Here is a 24,064-nt window from a genome sequence, read left to right as displayed (position 1 = left end):
TAGCACAGAGCATAGACACCCAGCATAATAAAGCAAATTGGCATCTGTTAAGAAAATCCAGGACCTAAAGGAACAGAGACTAAGTTCAAACACAGATTCCAAAGGGCCAGAAGCAGAATCAAAGTGAGGTAGCTGAATGAGCCAAAAGGAGTTGTAACAAGAGCAGGTAAGAAAAATAACAGTAATTCACCTTTAGAGGTCAATGAGGGCAGGTGCTTGGTTATTTAGAGTTGGCCTAAAAAGACATAGAAGAAACTAGAGTCATGCTCTCTTAAGTGCTGACTACACCACCTCTACAAGATTTTCCATTCTGTATGTGGTGGCCAAAGAACAGAGTTCTGGGATCCTTTTCTAGTTTTACCCATATTGATCCAAACTGGCTGTTTCCAAGCTTGAGGTAACTCATCATATGAGAGTTAGTGCTAATTTAGTTTTGCCAGAAAAGATGGTAGTGATTTGGGATGGCAGTTCCAATTTGCTCTTATTTAAGAAGCACTGCCTTAGTCACTTCAGATTTTATTTGACTAGGGCCTGCTACTTAAGCTGTCAAACCAGATAGAGATGCATACTTTCTAAACACAAATACAAAATCATTTTAAAGTCCATTAAACAAATTTTTTTAGTTGGAGAATAATTCAAAATTGGCAAGCAACTTTACTTTCAGATGCTTCCTTAATCATGATAAAGTTCCTAATAGTACTTTCCAATAATTAAATTTTGTAAGCATTAAAAAACAAATGGGTATTAGAGCTTTTAGGTATTTTCAACCCCTTTTCCTACTTGTAAACGTCCGCAAATCAGTTCTTGGAACATGTATCAGACTCTTAAATTAGATACCATCATCTGAAGAATCTCTAAAAGGTTTCAAAGGGAATCTTTTATAATCATACTTTATTCCTGAAGCTTTCCACACAATGGCATATTTCACTGTATGACTGTAAAAATGGATTTTCATGTCATATGTCTACAGAAAAAACAAGTCTTTGTTCCAAGGAGCATTTTAGAAGATTCACAGGTATTAATAGGTGGGAAGGTTCCAGCTTTTAGGATAAGAAAAGACCTCGTGTGGTCAGTAACTGGCTCTTAAGAAGTAGCTGTTTATTTCTGGCCTTGCAAACCAAAGAGTGAAGTGTCTTCACAGAGCAGATGTTTGTGGACAACTAGCACCAAGATGGAATCAAAGTCCCTCCGTGGTAGAGAGTTGCTATGTGCCCAGAGAGGCCTCAAAGGGGGCAGTAGCCTGGTGTGATTCCCATGTTCCAGGGGCTACACTTCAGGAACATGATTTAGCAGCATGGTGAGAGTGGATATCTTTCTCTCTCTTTTTCAGATGGACACCCACTAACAAACTCTGATGTATGAACCATATAAGAAATTAATGATTAACTTTTAATATAGGGACTTGGATCCTCTGGTAAGTACATTCTTCACTATAGACAAATCTACACAGAAAGCCAAATTATTATCACAAGTCTGCCTCACATAAGCATAGACTCAGAACAAGGGGAATTAGCATATATTTCAAGTGTTTAATAGCATTAGCTTTTATATAGCTCAGTGCACTTGTCTCTATAAGGAACAAGACAGATTAAATCCCTCTCTTGCTTTCTTTATCTGGACTTGATCTAATAGCTTTTCTAGTTCTGCCATTTTATATTCAATTTCAACTTGATTTACATCACATTCTGGTGCAAATGCGCAAATGCAAATAATAAGAACTCGGAAGAGTTGGACAAACTACAACAGTAGACAACTGTTGCTCATGATAATATGAGGAGAAAGAAAGAGTGCCCTTAACTACTCTGCATGACTAGATCTCTAGGTCCAGATAAATTCTATCCCACAAGGTACAAGAAACACAGACACTGCTTATCATCCTCTGAGACATTCTGAGATCAGAGAGATGAGAGGAGGTGCTTTAATGCTAGAAACAAGCATGTGTTCTGATTTTCTAAATAGAGAAATGAGTTGAGCCTGAAAAGACAGGAAAAGTAAGTCTAACATAAAACCTATGGAAAGTTTAGGCAGCTTATTGAACATAGGAAAGAATGCAGTGATCCCCAGGAAGCAACATGAGTTTACTATAAAAGCATTAGCCCTCCAATCAGTTTATCATTTACATTCTAGGCTGGGTTATTTGCAGACATCTTTATTTACTGGTTTATCAGTTTTAAGTTTAAATCCAAATTTAAATAATAAAATCAACTAGATGGTATTTAATTTTCCTTCAATGTTCCAAATAAGTTTATGTATCAACAATTATTTGCTCACCAGAAGTCTGATTAGAACTCTGTAGTGAATCCATTCTGACCACATGCCCACTCTACCTCCTCTAGTCACCCTGAGGGCAGCGTTTTAGTTCTAATAATATTGCATTTATTTAGACCATGTTTAAAGTCCTCTTTCCAAATTCCCTTCTGAAGTTTCCTTTGTCTTCACAGGTACAAAGTCATTGCCCTTTGGAGAATGGATGTTTAACTTTTTCAAAAATAATCAAGTCTATTAGAAACAAAAAGGATGAACTTTGATCACCTGCTCAATTGAATGAAGGGGCTGGGAAGTGAGGAAGGCAAAAATTAAGATTATACACCTTAAGTCAAGGAAACTGATTTAGTTGGTAGTTAGTAAATTGGGCCTGAAAGCAATCTCTAAAGAGATATTTTTTAATGAAGGAAAATGTCCTGAAAACTTTCAAATTATTAAAAATTATCTTGCTTTGATATGTTTAAAAATGCACATTTAAAATGGTAATAGAGAGTATATACACTTTTCCCTATCTTCCTTTCTTCTGATCTAGCAACATAATCTAAGCACTTCAAATATCCTTTAGTAACACAATGGATTTCATTCCACTTCAAACTCATTTTTATATGTGTTATTTTTAAAATATCAGGAAAACAGATTTTATCTTCTAATGTTCTGATAGGCTATAAATCTTTTATTTAAATTTAGAGGTTCTAAAACACACATGAACAAAGATTTGGGTAGTTTTAAGTTTATCTTTTTAAAATTCTTCTGAAAACAAAATTCAAACTTTAAATGCAAAATCATTCAGTTACCAATAGATTCATACTATATTCAAGTACTATGTTATACACGACTTTAACCAAATTTCAAGTTAGGAGATCAGCAGTAGGGCCTGTAATGTTACTTTCCTAATATGCCTCATACATGTAAATTTCCCCAAGGGACATTTCAAGAAATCTTCACCAGAAGTAAATTGACTAAGAAATAAAAACATAAGCAACAAACTCTATCCATTCATAATTTAAACTTATTCCAGAAAGGATTAAAGATGATTTACAAAACTATACATAACTCAACAAGATTTTTTAAAAGCAAGGGAAGAATTAAGAAGAAAACGAATATGAGAAATGTAACCCAGGACTGAAGTGAGCATTCACATTCATGTTTGAAGTCCTATGTACTTGCTAAATTTGACTTGGGCTTTCTAACAGCCATTACAAAGATGGAAACAATCAGTTGCATGATTCATAAAGTTTAAAAAAATAAAGTCTGTTTAGAGGTTGGAAACATTCTAGGTTCTGAAATATGAGGGTAGAGGATCTCAATCACCTGCTAACCTAGAATATTTTCCTGTTGTAAATTGAACTGGTTGAAAGCAGAATTATACAATTTGTCAGGTACTTGACATGCAACTCATTCCTCTGCTCTAAAAAGTTTCAGAGTTCTCTGCTGCCTATAAATTAACTCTAACCTCCCTGATCTGGTATTTTGAGGCCATCCTCAAAACCAAGTCAAAGTGAGCTTCCGGAAGGCAGACAGACAGTATTTCTTATTCAATATTTTGTTACCAGCATTTTCACTGGCTACGTGACAGAGAGGGTGTCAACAGATGCTCAAAGATGTTATAGAAAGGAACTCTCAATCAGCCAAAAAAGCTGGTACCCTTTCCAGCCCTCATCTCTCTACTTGAAAGGCCTTCCTCCTGCCAGCTCTACCTGTGAATGTTGACCAGTATCTTCAAAGCCAATAATAATAAAATCTCTATGACCGAGAAAAGCTACAACAACATCACTTCACATTTGTATGGTTGCTGTATTGTTAACAAAGGTCAGATGCAACAATTTTAAACTATTCTCACAACCAGCTTGCCTTGTGGTCTGAGTAGGGATCCCAGTCACTCCTCTACAAAGCAGAGACCAAATCTTGTTAGAAGGTATGTTTTTGTTAAGTGGTAAATGCCATTTTTTCCTGATTTCCACAGTGGGATATGGCCTCTTCCTCTCCTTCAAATTCTGGTGTCATTTGGTTTGTACATCTCTTATGATACTTAATAATAACTCCATACATTTAATGTAGTACATTACAGTTTACAAAATACTTTGTCATGCTAAATTCCTTTTTTCATTCTCACAACTTCATTTAAAGAAAAAAATAATCCACTCCTTACCTTGAAGATCCTGCTGCTCTCTCCACACTCTCTAAAAAATATAAAAAGTGACAGCTACTCAGTAAATTACATCACCACACTCATTTTATCATCCTCTGAGAACAACCAAAATTAACAATTTTTAGCTCCCTATTCTCTGCTAGGTACTGGGATCACCTTTTACAGATAATACTGCTTCAGTTTACCTCTTCTTTGCTCCTAGATTGTTAAATTGGATTCCCTTCCTCCCCCTCCAAAATAACAGCCAAAAAATCTAGAAATAAAATATGTACTTTCCTTCTCTGTGGCTACTGTGACTAATGAGGAAAAGGAAAAAGGGTGACAGTGCTGAGAAGGAACTGAAACCCTTCCTGAAACCGCCAAGTGACTGATTTAGGGACCAGTTCTGGCTGGAGACCAATGGGATGCTGTAATATGTCGAGTAGATCAAGAATATATCAAAAGCTGCCAGTTAGGGGAATTTCTGATAAAGACATCATCAAGTAAGAAAAGACTCCAGCAGAAGTATTTTGGTGAGGGGGCTCTTCATTCCTTACCTTGGTTCAGAGTGACAGTTCCAAGCCAGAAAAAGGCTGGGGAACAGAACTAAGGTGGAGGCCACCACCAGAAATTTCCTGCGTCTGAGGACAGGAAAGTCCCTGTGCCAAGAGGTGGCATTACAGTTCCAGGGGACACTCTTCACATGGAAAAGAGTGTGCATGGTGCCCCTGGAGTTACGCACAGTGGGGTCCTTCCCCTGGTGTCTGGCTCTGGTCCTCCTTTACACTGACAAGCGCCACAGGGGATATGCATACTGGAGACCCTCAAGAGACCTGGGTACTCTCAAACTGTAATAACTCATTTGCTGATTTAGCTTGGCATTTCGATTTCAGTTCATTTTATAGCTCCCTGTCAAAGATGTCTTGGGTAGGGGTGGGGGAGTGCAATGGGATTCTCTAGACTTGCTGAGTCAGAACATGAAGGCCAGTATCATGCCCAATGTGTGAATCCTCCCACAGCATAACTCAGACTCTTTGTAGCAAAGATTTCCCTGGAAAGAAAGGTCATTTTCAACCCAGACTGTGTGACTTCCATTCTTTACATTTTTCTGGAAAAGCATCACCTTTTAAGAAAAGTGAACTCAAAATTATTCTAACTCATATATGGGTCCTGGTGACTATTTCCCACCTGCCCTTCAGGTCTGTGATTCTCAAAACTGACTGCATGTTAGAATTATCTAGGGAACTTTAAAAAACATATCAATGCCTTGTTTCCACTTCAGACAATTAAATCAGGATCTCTAAAGGTGGGGCCCAGGCAACTATGTGTTTTAAACATCCCCAAGTGGTGGTGGTGTGCTATCACGTATGAGAATCTGTGCCCCAGGTAGGTTACCTTATTCTTCCTCTGATTTCACCCTCAGTGACAGCTTCAGAAGGTTTGCCCAGCTGGATGGGCTCTGTTGTGAAATTGGAGAAGAAACCAATGATATCACAAAGATGATGAGACAACATATTCTTCAAAACAAATACTTATCAAGTACCACATTCCAGACCATGTGCTGGGAACACACAATAAACAACACAAGGTGCCTGCCCTCAACAAGTTTCTGCTCTAGTTGGAAAGACAGATATGAGAATAACTATACTACATAGCAAAATTAAACTGAGGTACTGTGCAAGCATAGGCTAGGGGGAAGAGAAGATTTCTGGGGATTTCAAGTGGGTCTTCAGGGAGGAGTAAAATTTTGTGGAAAGGAGGCAAAAAGCATTTCAAATAAAGGAATAGCTGAGCAAAGGCATGGAAGCAAGAAAGTGGATGATAGTAGGGAATTATAGGAACTTGGGAGAGCTTCAGAAATGGTGGTTATTGGGCTAGAAATGTGAATTAACACTTGGTGGGGAGGCCTCAGAAGCCCCTACAAGGAATTGGGAGGTGTCATGTGAGTCTGTGTATGTCTTAGATGGAGGGAATCATGACAAAGGTTTAAAACTAAATAGTGGCATGACCAGATCCAAAGAAATAAGAACGTGATCAACATGAACTTTGATGAATACATCTGAGGTAGTTATTCATCCCGCCCTCTAGCAACATTCTGTCTTCTCATCTGCCCTCCCTAAGCCAGGGACCTGAATACATCTCTGCAGCATTCTTTGTGTCTTTTGCATATTCTGTTCAGAATGTCCTTTCCTCCTTTCCTTGATAACTCCTATGTATTAACCAAACTCTGAAGTCACCTTCTCTGTGCTTCTTTATACAGCACTTTTGTAAGGATAGCTAATAAGTGCTTGCTAACTGTATTTATTAACATGTCTGTCATTCCCACCAGACTGTCAGCCTCTAGAGGAAAGGAATGGAATCTTTTAAAACTTTCAATCGCCATGAACATACAATGGGGAAATGACAGCCTCTTCAATGGTTGGTGTTGGCAAAACTGGACAGCTATATGTAAGAGAATGAAACTGGATTATTGTTTAACCCCATACACAAAAGTAAATTTGAAATGGTTCAAAGACCTGAATGTAAGTCATGAAACCATAAAACTCTTAGAAAAAAACACAGGCAAAAATCTCTTGGACATAAACATGAGCGACTTCTTTGTGAACGTATCTCCCCGGGCAAGGAAAACAAAAGCAAAAATGAACAAGTGGGACTATATCAAGCTGAAAAGCTTCTGTACAGCAAAGGACACCATAAATAGAACAAAAAGGCATCCAACAGTATGGGTGAATATATTCATAAATGACAGATCCGATAAAGGGTTGACATCCAAAATATATAAAGAGCTCACATACCTCAACAAACAAAAAGCAAATAATCCAATTAAAAAATGGGCAGAGGAGCTGCACAGACAGTTCTCCAAAGAAGAAATTCAGATGGCCAACAGACACATGAAAAGATGTTCCACATCGCCAGTCATCAGAGAAATGAAAATTAAAACCACAATGAGGTATCACCTCACATGGGTAAGGATTGCCACCGTCCAAAAGACAAACAACAACAAACGTTGGCGAGGTTGTGGAGAAAGGGGATCCCTTCTACACTGCTGGTGGGAATGTAAATTAGTTCAACCATTGTGGAAAGCAGTATGGAGGTTCCTCAAAAAGCTCAAAATAGAAATACCATTTGACCCAGGAATTCCACTTCTAGGAATTTACCCTAAGAATGCAGCAGCCCAGTTTGAAAAAGACAGATGCACCCCTGTGTTTATCGCAGCACTATTTACAATAGCCAAGAAATGGAAGCAACCTAAGTATCCATCAGTAGATGAATGGATAAAGAAGATGTGGTACATATACACAATGGAATATTATTCAGCCATAAGAAGAAAACAAATCCTACCATTTCAACAACATGGATGGAGCTAGAGGGTGTTATGCTCAGTGAAAAAAGCCAGGCGGAGAAAGACAAGTATCAAATGATTTCACTCACATGTGGAGTATAATCAACCGTCTGTGTCTTTATATTTAAAGTGCATTTCATGTATAAAACATAGGTCTTACTTTTTGTTTACTCCAACAATCATGCTGACAAAGAAAAAACTGAAGGAACAAAACAGCAGCAGAATCACAGAACCCAAGAATGGACTAACAGTTACCAAAGGGAACGGGACTGGGAAGGATGGGTGGGAAGGGAGAGATAAGGGGGCATTAAGATTAGCATGTATAATGTGAGGGGAGGCACGGGGTGGGGTGCAACACAAAGACAAGTAGTGATTCTACAGCATCTTACTACACTGATAGACAGTGACTGTAATGGGTGTTGTGGGAGAGACTTGGTGAAGGGGGGAACCTAGTAAACATAATGTTCCTCATGTAATTGTAGATTAATGATAACAAAATAATAAAAAGCTTTCAATCGCCAGGACTCAGCACAGTGGCTGGCATGTTGGCCATGGAGGCTGACTGACTGAATAATCGGAAAGCACTTACCAGGTGTTGAAAAGATTCAAACTTAGCAACTATGCCCTTTAATGTTTAAGCGCCAGGATTCAGGACATTTTTTTCCATATTTAAAACGATTTTCCCAGGCTTTAAACATTTCTGAAGTGTTCACTCATATAAGCCAAGTGATAGTTGCTGAACCTATCAATTTATTTCTTTGGAGTAAGCATTATTTCTTTCTTTAATAATACTAATTTGCCAGAGAATATTAAAGTTAAAGTATGTGTCTGGCAAAAGGAAATATAAGTATCCCTCAGAAAACCCCTGCAATCCATTGGGGCCTAGAGAAGAGAAAAAAATCCCCTCAAGGGTATGACAATGGGATTTGGGGACTTGGTAGGCTGAGAAAAGGGAAAGTGGGGCTCTTTATGAATTTTGTTGATTTCCAATTCCTTAAATGTATTTCACTAGTTGGGGGATTAAAGGGTATACTGGTGAGAGTGTCAGTTGTCAAAGAATAGATCCTATAATCCTATAAGAGTTCCAGGCAGCTTCTCCAACAGGAACCTAGAAATATTTGTTATCTTGGAAATCATTTTGCCCTATTGTTACACCCTCTTAGTTCTTCTAGGATGCTCTTGCTGCCCCTGCAAGAAATGGCAACTTTAATGAACTTAATTTTTGCACTGTTACTCACATACTCTATTTGTAAGGCACTTTGTCTATTTCTATTTGCAATTCTAACATTTTTTTGCCTCACATATTTTAATGCTCTTTTGTCAGGTGCATATACATTAAGGACTGTTATGGCTTCTTGGAAAATTAACCCTTTTATTATTATATAATGTGCCCCTTTATATTGCTGATAATTTTCCCTTTTCTGAAGTATGCACATCTGAAGTTAATGTAGCTACTCCCACTTTCTCTTGCATTGTATCGGCATGGTATATCTTTCTCCATTCCTTTACTTTTAACCTTTCTGTGTCTTTATATTTAAAGTGCATTTCATGTATAAAACATAGGTCTTACTTTTTGTTTACTCCAACAGACATGCTGACAAAAAATTCATGTAGCCAGACCATTGATATTTAAAGTAATTGGTACAGTTGGTTTAATATTTACCATGTTTCTATTTTCTATTTGCTACATTTGCTATTTATTTCTCCTCTGCCCCATTTGACTTCTCTAGTATATCAGTTATACCTCTTTTTAAACATTTTTTAGTGTTTGCTCTAGAGTTCATAATATGTTTTTACAACTAATTGAAGTCTACTTTCAAATAACACTATAGCACTTTATGGGTAGTGCCAGTACTTTAAAACAGAACAGTCCCAGATCCTCACTTCTGCCACTTAAAATATTTCTATATTTATTTTACCCAATACATTGTTTCTATTATTACTTTGAACAGTTATCTATTAAATCAGTTAATAATATGAAATATAAAAGATTTTAAGATCATGTAATCTATATCATTTTCCTTCTCCCTGAAGAACTTCTTTTAAAATTTCTTGCAGAGCAGGTCTGTTGGAAATGAATTCATTCACTTTTTTTTCTTTCTTCACTTGTAAAGGATAATTTTGCTGGATATCAAATCCTAAGTTTTTGTTTTGTTGTTTTTTTTCCCAACACTAAATGTTTCATTCTACTCTCCTCCTGCTCACAGGGTTTTTAACAAGAATTCTGTGATTTTTATCCTTGTTCTTCCATATTAGAGTGTTTTCCTCGGACTTCCTTCAAGATTTTCTGTCTTCGGTTCTTTTGAGGTTGAAAATGATATGCCTAGGTGTAGGATTTTGGCATTAATTTTGCTTGGTTTTCTCTGAGCTTTCTGAATTTGTGGTTTGGAGCCCATAATAAATTTTGGAAAATTCTAGGTTATTATTGCCTCAAACATCTTTTCCACTCCATTCTTTTTCTCCTCTCTTTCTGGTATTCCAATTATATATATGTTAGATCTTTTGAAATTGTCCCATAGTTCTTAGATATGCCATTCTGGCATATTTTTTTCCATTCTTTTTTTTCCTTTGCATTTCAGTCTGAGAAGTTTTTATTAATAATCTTTAAACTCACTGATTCTTTCCTTAGGAATATGTCTAGTCTACCGACAAACCAATCAAAGGCATTCTCGACCTTTATTATAGGGTTTTTTCATTCTTGGCATTTCCTATTGATTCTTCAAGTTTCCATCTCTCTGCTTATATTACGCATCTGTTCTTATATTTTATCAACTTCTTCCATTAAACCCTTTACCATATTAATCATAATTATTTAAAATTCCATGTCTGATAATTAAAAAATCTGTTATATCTGAGTTTCATTCTGATCCTTGCTTTGTCTCTAGACTATATCTTTTCTTGCTTGCTAATAGGCCTTGCAATTTTTTGATGACAGCCAGACATGATGTATCAGGTAGTAGGAACTGAGGTGAATAGGCTTTTAGAGTGAGGTTTTATGTTGATCTGGCTAAGAGTTGGGCAGTGTTAAATGTTTGTTGTACCAGCAGCTATTAGAGCCTTCAATTTCCTCCAGAATCCTTGTTGTCTTTGAATTTTCCTAAAAACTCATGTGGGACTATACCTTGCAGTTCTTTCAGCTGTAATCCACTGTTATTAGACTGGAGCCTGTTGATGTGGCGGTAAGGTACAAGAGGAAAGGAAGCATTCTACAACCCTATGATTAAGTTTCAGCCTTTCAACAGGCCTGTGTCCTTGGGTTGTGACCTCACAAGTGTTTCTCATAGTCTTTCCCCACCTTAGGAGAGACAGGAAAGCTAGGAGGGGCTGGAGTTGGGTAATCCACTCCCTTCCATAAGTCTCTGGCTAAGTCTTTATCTCTGCTGAGTAGGCATTTGTTATGGAGAAGACTCTGGGTATATTTCAAAATATACCCTTATTTACCCCCTCCTGTGCCAGAAACATGGGGATTTTTTCTTGGCTCTTCATCATGAGAACCTGGTAAGGTTCCTGGAGGTAAAACCCAGGTGAGAGATTTTGGAGATATTGCAAGCCCCCAGAAGTTTCTCTCACACCCTCCACCTCCATCAATGTATCAAAGTTACCCTTTATAGCTGCCTACCAGCTTACAGCTCCAGGGCTGTGATACTCTGTATTTGCCTGTCTTGCCATATTTTGGGGGGTTTAACTCCAGGGGGAAAATCCCAGGGCAAAATACCTTTGAAACCGAAATCAGTCAAAGGGAGAAATAAAGTTTAAGAAACTGCTTATTTCTTACAAGCACTCATCCCGCGTCTCTGTCGACCCAACTGCAGAAGAAGAGAGTGTTCTACTTAACCTCTCTGGTCCAGATAAGCCCTAGGTGGCCCATGTAATTACCTATTGATACAGAGATGGCTACTTCTCTCCACCCCTTGGAAACACCTATTGATATGGAGATGCACTAAAACCAGGTGAGAGATTTTGGAGATATTGCAATTTTACCTACAGGGGGCAACCTCAATTCTCTTACAACTCCAAGAAAAGTGATTTAAGTTTGTTCAGTTTTTTTCTTGTTATAAGGATAGGAGTGACTTCTTTCAAGTTCATATCAGGGCTGAAACTAGAAAGCCTCAGAACTCAGTAAAAGCAAACTTAAATAGCATTTTGCCATTTACTCATATTATAGGTGAAAGGCATTGAACTAGAATTTATGCGTGGATTCAGATTTAAAAAAACGTGGATCTTGCCTTCTGAAAGTCTATATCCTTTTTGTTGGGCAGCTGCATCTGGGAAGGTCTCTCCCTGCGCACTATGTGAAACCTGAAACTGGATGGGAGAGGGTTCTTGACTCTGATCCAGCAAGAATTCTCAAACAGGTTGGAGGAGTATAGTTAAGGAAGGAATTTGTTAAAGTGAGAGTGGTAGTGAATGGCAGCAGCTATACAGGCAGTAGAGAGCAAGGGAGAACAGAAGGAGAAAAGAGAAGTTCATTGAACTCCTGCTCAGCACAGGGTAAATCCCTTGTCAACTTCTGAAGACAGAGTTAGCTGGCATCTAGTGTCCACTATACTGTGCATGGTATGTGAACTAAGCCCTTACCACTCCAGGATTTGGGGGAGCTCCAGGGCACTGGATGGAGTGAGATTATGTTGTGAGAACTTCCCAAAGACAAAGAAAGAAGACTTGGGGGCTGCTAAGGAGCATGATCATACAGCTGCAGTATTGTCTGGGTCACCCAGGCTGAAGGCAAATTCTGGCATGCTAAGACCCCCACCCCTTAAGATCCAATCACCAACGCAGAACACACCCTACCCCTACTCCTTAAAAACGTGCTTCCTTACCCACGAGCTGCTGCTCCCTCTCTCTGGGGGCAACCATTTTCTCTTTCAGATAATAAAATCTCTTGCATGGGCCCGTGTCTCCTGAGTTGTTCTGGGGTAAGAAGGGTCGCGGCAAGGTACCCTTTCACAGGCAATGGGAACTTGCAAGTCCAAATCAGAGATCTTAGTAGTCTTTCCCTACTTGTCTGAAGTAGAACAAAGAGAATGAAGACTAGTGCTCAAGTCTAGAAAATGGAATGAAGTAGTGAAGTAACAAAGATGCTTACCACTGGAAGAGCACAGAGGTAAAACAATTAAGTTAAGCAGTGAAAAGTCTTTATTTAAGGAAAAGTACACACTCAAAGGGGAGTGAAGGCAACCTCAGAGAGGAGGTATGCTTAAAGGCTTAGGATTCTGTCTTTCAAGGCTTTCAGGAATGGGGCAATGGGCCAAGGCTGGTGGGAAGCAGGCTTGAAATGTGGTCTCGTGATGTCTACCTCTGGTGAGAGACATTATGTCACCATCCATAGTCTGTCCTTTTGATATTCTGTAAGATAAATTTAACACAAGGAATTTCTTGATCCTGTTCCTCTTCAAGATAGTGGTTACCCTCAAGCAGTGAGGACATATTATTTAGGACTACTTGCCCTGCCTTAGGATAGGATAGGTTATTGGGTGATTACTGTAAAATACTGTAAGTTAGGAATCTTACCTCCTAACTCCCTGGTTTTTAAATGGAATCTTAGCCTTAAGGTGGAGTCCCTCCTGCTCTTACTATACTAATTTTTATCTTGGCATTTTCATATGACTTATCATCATAGGCAGGAAAAATTAATCATGATGCTTATTCCATGTCCCTGCCCTACCTTGGGATGGTAAAAAAACCATTTCTCTACCCCTGTGTTTTATGGTGTTATAGGTGTATAGAGGCATTATCTTCCCTAGCTCCCAGTGCAAACGAGCCAGTGGCAGAAACTGAGAGCAGCATTCTCTTAGTTTCGTTTTATAAATATCATAATTTTCCTTTTGTGTCAAGATGGGGAAAAGGTTGAAAAGCATTGGAGGTGGCAACAAGACACATACCAAATTACTCTAATAAAATGTAGAAAGTGACATATGAAAAAAGATTAGATTATAAAGTATGTGTTTGGAGGAAGGTGGCATTAAATCTAGAAATTCTAGAAATATTAAGAGGGGTCACATTTGGGATAAACATAGAAAGATGAGTAGGATTTGAATGCTCAGAGAAAGAGGGGCAATTGGTAGGAACTATTTCAGGTGAAAGGCACAGGGTAGGATTTGGGAAAGGACTGGGATCTATTAATACCTATTAATTTGCCTGTCTGTATATCATGTGATATTGATTAACATTTATGATAATAGTAATTATGGTACTACAAAATTCAAAGTGTCTTGTAAACTGCCAAAGTTTAAAAAACATTTTATATGATTCTAATGCTCAGTATGTGTTTTAATTGCAAGCATACTATAAAGTTGCATATTTTTAGGGTGAGTTGATGGTGAGGGGTTTGGTTATGAAAAATTAAAGTCAGTGAATAAAGCAAAAATTACAGAGTCACAATTACCCTTGAAAATTGTTTAAAATTCCAGTAAGGTCTAGAAGGTGTGTTTTTATAAATACTGCCTTATGTAATAATTCTTGGGCACACTAACTTTTAAAAAAAAAAGGTAATCAAGTACACATGGTGTGTGTGGTGTCACAGGGAAGACAGTGTAACACAGAGAAGACAAGTAGGGACTCGGTGGCACCTTACTACACTGAGGGACAGTGACTGCAATGGGGTATGGGGGGACTCGATAATAAGGGTGAATGTAGTAACCAAATTGTTTTTTTTTGTGAAACCTTCATAAGAGTGTGTATCAATGATACCTTAATAAAAAAATAAAATAAAGGTAATCAGAAGAACAAAAAGCAGGGGAGGAGCCTATAGGCAGATGTTTGGGCATCAAAGCTATTTTACATGTAAAATGATTATCAAATTCCTAAGTGGCTAATGGTTGAGGCCTAAATTCTGGTGCTACTGTTTGCCTGCAGAGCTTCCTCCTTTTGGTTTGATATAAGGAGTCTATGTATAATACATACATACATATAGATATATACACACACACACACAATTTATATATATATACACACACATACATATATCTACATATATCCTCTTATAACTTTAATATATATGAACATGTATAGCAACTATATTTCAATTAAAAAAACCTAAAAAATATATGTACATGAACAGATTGGTGATGGTGAGTGTATGTGTGTATGTGGTAGCAGAGGACAGTAAAGCAGAAAGTGAAGAGGTCTAAGTACTAAAGTCAGTGAACACTACATGCAAGTTTAAAATTATGTAATAGAAACGAATGGGATTTTGTGTCTATAAAAGTTAGAACTCCCTTGATTGAAAGTAATAGAAATCCACCTGAGTTAGTGTAAGCAATTAAAGAAAAGGCTAGGGTGGGGGCTGGGAGAGTTAGAAGGCTGTGGGTGTATCCACACCTAGGTGTTGGGATACAACTAAGCCTCAGGAATGAACTGAACCAGGAATCTGAATGTGCTGTTTCTTTTGGTATGTGTGTGTATCTAATCATTCTCACCTCCCTCCCCTCTCTTTCTCTATTCCATCTCTTTCATGACTTTGTATTTTATTTTCAAAGGGGTGAAGGGCTTTTAACAATGGTAGGATTTACTGCTGCTATTTAACCATTACTTTACAGAGAGATAATAGAAATATTAAGGAACTATCTATTCCTGTTTACTGAGGTTCTGTTTGTTAAGAATTGCTAGCTCTTTATTTATTTTCCTTTTATATTGTGGTATAACTTAAAGTACACAAATCTTAGGTGTATAGCTTGATGAATTTTTATGTAATTACATTAGATCAACACATAGAACATTTCCAGCATCCCAGAAACTCCCTCTCCCCAGTTAATGCCATTCCAAAGGTAACCATTATTATCAGTTTATTTTTAACCTTTCTTCATCTCAGTTCACAAGATGGTTGGAATGATAGAGTGAACAAAGAAATTGAGTGCATTCAGAACTGCAGTAGACATTCAATAATGCATGGCCAGAGAAAGAACATAGTGAAGATAGTAGCTTTTAAGTATTTTTTAAACATGTAAAAAATACAGTACAAACACTTTTTTAACACCATGACCCAGGACATACTTATGTCTCCACAGTTATAAATGAGATCAATAAGCAGCATGACTTCCTCTGATTCACCAGTCTATGAGTGAAAAACATAGCCACTAAGAGCTATGCTATGAGCATCTTGTGAAACAAGCCAGGCTAAATCTGGAGTTCTAGTCCCAAATCCAAATTCCTGGGAAAGGTATCTTATTGTTCCAGTCTGAGTCAGGTGTCTGTTACTGGACAAACTTACTATAGTCAGGGGCACGGGCTCATGCTGCCTGAGACCGATAACTGAGAGCATGCAGATCTGCTGGGGAGCAGCAGTCCCCAGAAAAGGAATGAGCTAGGAAGATAGCCTAGGAGGTTTTATTATTGTGCCAAATCTGACTTTGATTCTCAGGCTCATCATATATACTTGCTCTATGATACTAGAAAAATTATTTAATCCATATAGTGAATATATACTGTTTTCTTAGTCTGTTCCAAAAAATGTGCTAAGTTCTTAGTAAATAATAATATATACCTTTCCTCAAGAAACAGCTTTATTCAGCCGTAACTGACATACAATGAACACATATACACACATATGAAGGGTATAATTTTGTAAGTTTTGACATATGTATACACCCATGCAACTAGTACCACGATCAAAATAATGAACATATCATAGACTCTCATGCCCCTTGGTAATCCCTTCATCTGCCCCACCCCATTTAGCTATTATTCTTAATTCTTCAAATAGGTCCTGTAATTCCTTATAAACACAAGCTTGATTCTGTCCGCTTTTGAATGTGACCTTTTGTACTACATTTCTAAATTGGCATTGTTGTTTAGGAAAGCTATTTGTCTAGCTATTTTATTGAACTTATTTCAATTCATTCCTCTGGGTTTTCCAAATAAGCAATCATAATACCTGAAAAGAATTTTTTTATACACACACACACACACACACACACACACACACACACACACACACACTTGCTGTTTTGTTTTATTTTGTTTGGCCTCCCTGGTTGAGTTAAGACCTTAGGAAAATGCTGGCTAGCAGCAGCAGGCCTACTCCTAATAACTTCAGAGCACAGGGAAAGAGTATAAAAAAAGGTCTACACATCATATGTCTAAAGATCTAAAGATTATTAATCAGGTTAACAAATGGTTAGATTAAACACTCTATCCTGCAACTCTGATACACCCAATTTACAGCAAATATACATATAACAATCTAGAATGCTAAGGTCAAATTTAGAATTCTTGAGTGCCACACTTACCTGTTGTAATCGAGGTAGCTTTTCCAGAACTTAACTCAAGTGACCTTTACTTCAAAAGATCTTGTTTCACTGATACTTGCATAAAAAACATTTTCCCATGGTATTGACAAATAATTTTTCTCCTTGGAATTATATTTTTTAAACACCTCATTCCTAGAGCAAAACAAACATCAGCATTCATTTTGCCCATAAAGAAATCCAAATTACTTAGTAGTTTTGTGCTTATTTTAGAAACTGCTTTTCAAGGCTTTCTTACAGGCCCCTTAATCCTTCTTGGTTCACAATTTCTAGCCTTATCTACTTTCACTGAAGGATCCTAACACTGAGTTTCCTTAGCTATGGCTTGAACATCCTTAGGACTTCTCAGGACAATATCATTGGTGGATACATTCAAAACAAGTCATCTGAATATTCAGTCATCTGAACATATAATAAAGGTTGCATCAAGAACTCAGGTCATCCAGAGAGGAGGATCGGAGACCAGGACAGGGTTTCAAAGTCAGCCAACTGCTTGTTCACTGGTAGCAGATGGCAACTTGAAAAACTTGATAAGGAAATTAGGAAACCCAGTTGGAGTTACAACTCTGTCACTAACTGGCTGAACTGGAGTGAGTCACTTAAAATTTTTTGTTGAGCCTCAGAGTAATTATCTATAAAATTGGGATAAGGACATTGGCATTAAGGGCTCAACCAGCTTTGGGGGAAAAACACAACTTGCCAGAGCTTCAATTTATATGCCTGTTAAGAGTTAAGATAAAACTTGTGCCCTGCACACCTCATAGTGCTTTGGAAGGTGAGAGGGAGAAAGCGCAACCTATCTGAGCTTCAGTTTCTACTTGTGTAGAGCTAAGAATACAGGGCCAGCATGCCAGTAATATTCCTGGAAGAAGAGGAAATTGGGCGGAAAAACTTCGCAAAATGTAAAAGGCTATACAAATGTGAACTGTCACATACTTAAAACACAATGAACAGGCTAAAGAGCATTCGTGCCCCTCTTTCCTCCTAGCTCCAACGTGACAATCCCATAAAGTAAACAGACTACTTTTTAATAAGCCTGTCGCGACTGGGAACGCAAACCGCATGTGTACTCACCGGAGTCCCGGCCACACCCCACGAGGCCCAGACTTGGCGAGAGGGGGCGTGGCCCAGCCCGGCCAGCCCATCGCAACGACCCGCCCCGTCGAACCGCGCCTGCGCCGTACACACCGACCGGCCTCTGGCGCCCCGGCGGGAGGTAAGGGATTCGCGCTAGGCCGTCTTGCGGGTGTCAGGCCCTCACGCGCAAGGTGGGCTGGGCGCCGACTACGCGGGCGGGAGAGGCGCCCTGCGGGAATCGGGCACTTAGGTCGGAAGTGCGAGCGCCGTTAGGGGCATCTTCGGGCCCAAAGAAGTGGTGGTTTCGTTTTTGGCAGTCCTATTCGAAGCGGGTACAAGGAGGCGGCCGACGGGACGAGCGTGATGGCTTCCCGGGGTCGCGGGGTTGAAAAGTTTACTGCGCCTGCCCTTCCCGTGGCGCACTGTGGGCCCCAGGTCGTCAGGGCCGCCGGCGTCTCTGTCCCGAGACGCGCCAGTGCATCCGTCCCTGGTGGGGGCGTTTGGTGTGTGGCTCGGGTGCGCTGTGGGTGACACTTTGAGGGATACCGCGAGACTAGGGGTCCTGAGAGGAGGACCGGGAGCCAGAAGTCGGAGTCTCCTGTCAGACCCGGAGGTGGTTCACAGACGCTGCCACACCTAACGCCCCCCGCCCCTTTTACAAATTTGGAATCGGAGGCCAGGAGAGGAAACCATATGGTAGGACCAAAAGCCCTGCCTTTCAAAATTCAGTACCCTGTCCCCCAGTCAGAAACACGGGGCGATGTGCCTGAGGAATTCAGTGGGGAATTTCCTCAGTGTGGGGAGATACGGGATCTCTAGGCTGATGGAAGGTGTTCATCACTTTGCTGGGGGATGGAGAGCGTGTGCCAACCATTTTTGGCTTTTTCTGGGAAATGGGTCTTTTCACTTACAAATAACCTTTGAAGTGATTGAGTTAATCTCCTAGTACTTTTTCTTCGTTAGAAACATGACTGACTATATGGTATTCAGCTGATAGTAGTTGTATGCACCAACGATAAAGTTTGTAAAAGCACCTGGTGACCCCCAAGCCCCCTAGGTGTCAGTGCAGTGAATATGATTGCAGTTCGTTGACTTACAAATATTTGACCCTATATGAAACATCAATTCATACAGTTTTTAAAGATTTTTTATGATTTTGCAGTTACAGAAAAATTAAAGTCATAGAGTTCTTTACAACTTACTTTAATGCTAACACCTTATATAACGTACAATCATCGAAAGTAAGAAATTAACATCTGTGAAATACTGTAGATTACGAACTTCCCTCAGATTTCATCATTTTTTTAATACTGTTTCCCCTTTTCTGTTCCAGGATCCAATCTAAGATCCCACAGTGCATTTCATTGGCATGGCTCTTTAGTGTTGTACATTCTTTCACGACATTTATACTTTTAAAGAGTGCTGGTTAGTTATTTTGTGTCTCTCTGTTGAGTTTTGCCTGATGTTTCCTACTGGTTAAATTAAGGTTATGCATTTATGTTGATACCACAGAAGTGTATGTGCCCTTCTCAGTTCATCATATGAGGAGGTACATATGATACAGTGCTTTTGATATTACTCTTGACCACTTTTGCTTAAGATGGTGGCTGCTGGGATACTCTAACTTTATTCTTTTTTCAATATCTAATTATATTGATGTCTTGGGGGAGAATTTTTGAACTATGCAAATATCTTGTTTCTCCTTAGACTTTTCACTTGCTGACTTTAACATCCATGGATGGATTTTGCCTTTAATAATTATTGCAGTGATGTTCTAATGGTGATTTTCTGTTTCTTTTATTCCTTCTTTATTAATTGGAGTTCTTCTGTAAGGAAGAGCTGCCCCTTCTTCCCATTTATTTAGTCAGTTATTTATTTGTATCACTATGGGCTCTTTATTTTTGTATCGGTTATTGTCCTACACTTGTATTATTTATTTTATGTCTCAAATTGTTCCAGTTTTGGCCATTGGGAGTTTTTTCAGGTTGCTTTCTGTACCCTTTTGACAGGCCCCCAAACTTTTTTGAGAGCTTCCTTACTTTCTGGCACCATAAGATGCTCCAGGCTTATCTTGTGTTTTCCCTGCCCCAGCTTTGGAATCAGCCACTTCTCCAAGGACCCCTGGTTTCTTTTTTTGGAGAGTGGTATTTTAATACTAGGATCTGGATACTAGGTGTATTCACTGCTATTGAGATATCATTGCTGCTAGTGCCTGGCAGAAGACAACTATATATGTATATACACACAATTTATATTGATAAATTTTATAAGTAAATTTATTTAACATATTTACATATTTATTTATATACACACACATTCCATGCCGATAGATATATATGCATGAACACACACACACACATATATATATCCATGCATGAAGATTTATATTTTTGTATCAAGTTGTGTACATACACATACATATGTGTGTGTATTTTTTTAAACAAAAGTTCATTCTAGTGCTTCTGATTCTAATCTAACACCACAGGGTTCATTCTACTCTTGCCCTTTATTTGTAACTTCTTTCTTCAACAGTGAGAAATCTAGCTTTTGTGTTCTATAAAGTATTTCCTTATTTGTTCAGTCCTAGTATACACATAAAGTAATTTCAGGATTTCTAACCCATACTTCTGTGAGAAACAAATTAATTACTAGAGTACAGTACAGTAGTTCTTTTTGTCTTTAGTCTTGTAGTATCCAGTTAAAATACTGTTTTCCAGAATTACCTAGATTATTTTCTTCCCCCACTTCTTTCAATGTGGTTATGCTATTCATTTGTAATACAGTTTATTTATTTTTTATAACTTGTATTCCATTTTGGGTTCCCCTATATCCTGTTGTTTAATTTACAAAAATTCACTCTTTGTGGTGTACAGTTCTGTGGGTTTTGACAAATGCATATAATTGTATCTACCACCACTGTAATGATATAGAACTGTCACCCCAAATATCCCATTAAAACATTTAATTTAATGTTTTAAAATATTTTCAAAATATTAAACTCTACAGAGGTTTGAGAAATTAGGCATTTTGTATATTCTGTCTTTTTTACAGGCATATTTTAAACAGTTGTGATGTTAACGTAAATGCATTTTTAATCCTCTTAATTATATCAGAAATATGTTCCAATTTTCTGACTGAAAATCAGGAAATGCTGAAATACTTTCACTCATCATTTAATCACACTTTTAAACAACATTTTGCATATTGAATTAAGACCTTTCCTTAATAGCTTACAAACATTATTTGAGCTATTTTGTGATCAAAGCCATCTCTGGACAACTTTCTGCAGCATCATGATTTATGCAATTATTTGAATGTTATGTTATCTTTTTAGTTTTATATAGGCGTTTTATTATAATTTTATAAAAATGGAAATGGTAAAGAGAAGAAAAAAGTACTGGCCAAAAGGAGACCAAAAGTTGGGAAGGCAAAGGCCTCTTGGGAGTTTCTTAGGGCAAAATGTCTTCCCTGAGAGAGAGCTTTTATGAGGCAGCAGATTTGCCTTGGGAATGGAAAGCTGAGGGCATGCATAACTCTGACCTGGACATACTACTTTTGAAACTCAAAAAAGAAAGCTATCTTTATAGCACAGAAGAACAGTGAAAACAAACCAAATATTCAAAATTGTGGTATGTTATGTATACAATAAACTGATAAGTGGAAGAGAAGGAAGAATAATTTGATTTGTATATAAACATAAAGTTTTGAGGCAGATGGGATATAAAAAAGTATCTAGACAGAGGGAGCATCACTGTAAATCCAAAAGTAGAGATTAGGTCATAATACTTAGGTAGATTGGGTGTATTGCTTTATGAACATTGTGTTTTCCTGTTCAAATAATAGGGAACTGTTGGGAGTTTTGATTCAGAGAAGGGGCATGTTACAGTTGGTGTTTCAGATATATTAATTGGTGGCAGTCTGTGGGGATAAAATTGGAGAGGGGAAAGAATCTAAAGACAGGCCACACTTGTAATATGCTATGCATATTGTGCAGTTTGAGTAGAGTGAATAGATTAGAAAAGGTGAAGGAGGGACATGTGAAGAAAAGTTTAGTTCCATTAGCATCTATTGAGTGCCAGATTATGTTCAGAAACATTTTGATAGGAATGGTGGTAGATATAAAGATACCTCCTTATAGTATATAATATGCATAGCAGAACAAAATATAAAGCAATGTGATAGACTGGGAAACATTAACATTAGACAAATAATTCATAGTTTATGAGTCTATTATATGTTAAATATAATAGAAAGAATTCCCTATTGTAAAATAGACTCATGGCCTGAGCAGTCATTTCATGAAAGAAATGCAAATGGATAATAAAGCAATCCATTTGTAATTAAATAATGCAAAATAAAATGGTAATGAGACACCATTTCTGTCACCAGTTGAATGTCTAAGAATGATAATATCAAGCATTGATCGGGGTATGGATAGACAGACATTTTGATATATTGCTGGTGTGAATGTAAATAGGTACAGTTGTTTTGGGAACATTTGTTATCAAAGCCTTAAAAGAAGTGTGTACCTATTCTTTTTCCAGGTATTTATTTTAAAGGGCTAATTATAGATGGTAATACGGATTTATGTACAAAAAGGGTAATTGCATTGTGGTATAGTTTGTAATAATGGAAAATTGGAAACAATCTGAATAGCCAACAATATTGGTTAAATTGTGAAACATCTATAATATAATACTTTGTAAAGTTAATTTACATGGAAATGTTTTTATTGTACTTAATCAGGTTATTCAAAATCAGTGCTTTCTTGTCTTTGTTCTTTAATTCATTTATTCACCCACTGATGGTATACTTCATAATATTTGTTGCCCCTTACCATCTCACTTCTTTGGGTTTATTCACTTTATTGTTAAAGTATACCTTTTAGTAATTCTCTTAGTGAGGGTAATTGGTATAAACTCAGTCTTGGTATATTTGAAATGATTATTTTGCCTTCACTTCTGAGTAATAATTTGCCTGGGAATATACCAGCCCTCAGTACTTTGAAGATATTTGTGTCTTGGTATCTTGCTGATGAAAAGTTTGCTGCTTCTGTTGTTTTAGTTTATCTGTCTTCTATCTCTGGTTTTCTTTTTAAGATTTTTTTTTGTCCTTGATGTTCTGCAATTTCCCTTCCATGTGTTTAGGTAAATTTGTTTTTTATTTATGCTACTTAGGGCTTGTGTGCATTTTCAGTTTGAGGTCTTACATCTTAATTCCCAGCATATTCGCTTTGAATAATGCCTTTTCACTGCTTTATTCTTTCCATATGGTACTCTTATTTGTTATGGAGTTTTTCATTCCATCCTTTATGTCCCTTATCTTTTTATTCCTCTGTGTTTTGACTGATACCTCTGAATCAACAATTCTCCCTTCAGTTACATAGTTTACTATTTAATTCATCTTTTGAAGTTTTTATTTCTAGAATTTTTACTTGATTTATTTTAAGATTGGCTTATTATTTTATAAGATCTAATTTTTAAAAAAGATTTTATGACTTTATGTCTTTGAATATTTTTAGGTATGCCTTTTAAAATTTTCTTTTTGAATTACTTTATTATCTCTAGTCCCCTAGCTATATGAGTTTTCCTGTTTTGTTGGGTCTGTGGGCTTACTCTTTTGGCAATGAAATCCATCTATCTCCAATTCTCACTACTGTAGCTGTTGAACTCTTATTTTTGGTGTCCGGAGATTTTCCTTTTTTGCTTTCAAGCTTAGATCAATCATAAAACTAAGTTACTGGTAGATGAGATAGTCTGTATAACCAACATTTAAAGATTTTCAACTGTGAAAGAAAGAGAAACGAACATTATTTGGAAGAATAGTTCTTAATGCTTCTGGAGTGATCTCTTTTGATGATCTTATGAAAGCAATGGATCATATCTGCCAAAAGAACTCAAAAATATATTCCCAACTTTCCATAAAGATTCAGGGACTCCACAAAATCTATGAAGCCCCATCTCTATAGACATTATAACCCAGTGGGATTAACATGGTCAACTTAAA

General features: G+C 37.6%; 2 protein-coding genes across 10 annotated transcripts in view; one reads left to right on the top strand and one right to left on the bottom strand.

The window, feature by feature from the left end:
• Window positions 1-20,380, bottom strand: part of LOC108399479 (uncharacterized) — a 299,067-nt gene extending 278,687 nt beyond the window's left edge. Inside the window, exons 1-5 of the mRNA XM_073219759.1 lie at window positions 20,374-20,380; window positions 18,336-18,710; window positions 18,056-18,220; window positions 5,789-5,852; window positions 4,415-4,445 (exon numbers count right to left, since the gene is read on the bottom strand). Of these exons, the coding sequence (XP_073075860.1) occupies window positions 4,415-4,445; window positions 5,789-5,852; window positions 18,056-18,220; window positions 18,336-18,710; window positions 20,374-20,380 (642 nt within the window). The remainder of the gene's footprint in view (window positions 1-4,414; window positions 4,446-5,788; window positions 5,853-18,055; window positions 18,221-18,335; window positions 18,711-20,373) is intronic.
• STX17 (syntaxin 17) overlaps window positions 18,137-24,064 on the top strand; it is a 135,596-nt gene continuing 129,668 nt past the window's right edge. For 8 of the 9 annotated variants that reach the window (XR_012127093.1, XR_001853655.3, XR_012127098.1 and 5 more), the window contains exon 1: window positions 18,137-18,197. The gene's annotated coding sequence lies outside the window, so the exon portion shown is untranslated. Of the gene's footprint in view, window positions 18,250-24,064 lie in introns of all 9 variants that reach the window. The other variant, XR_005057422.2, reaches the window with a different exon arrangement.

Source organism: Manis javanica, chromosome 2, assembly GCF_040802235.1.
Source record: "Manis javanica isolate MJ-LG chromosome 2, MJ_LKY, whole genome shotgun sequence".
Taxonomy (NCBI): Eukaryota; Metazoa; Chordata; class Mammalia; order Pholidota; family Manidae; genus Manis; species Manis javanica.
Note: the sequence above shows the minus strand (reverse complement) of the source record. Positions and strands in the feature narration are given on the sequence as shown.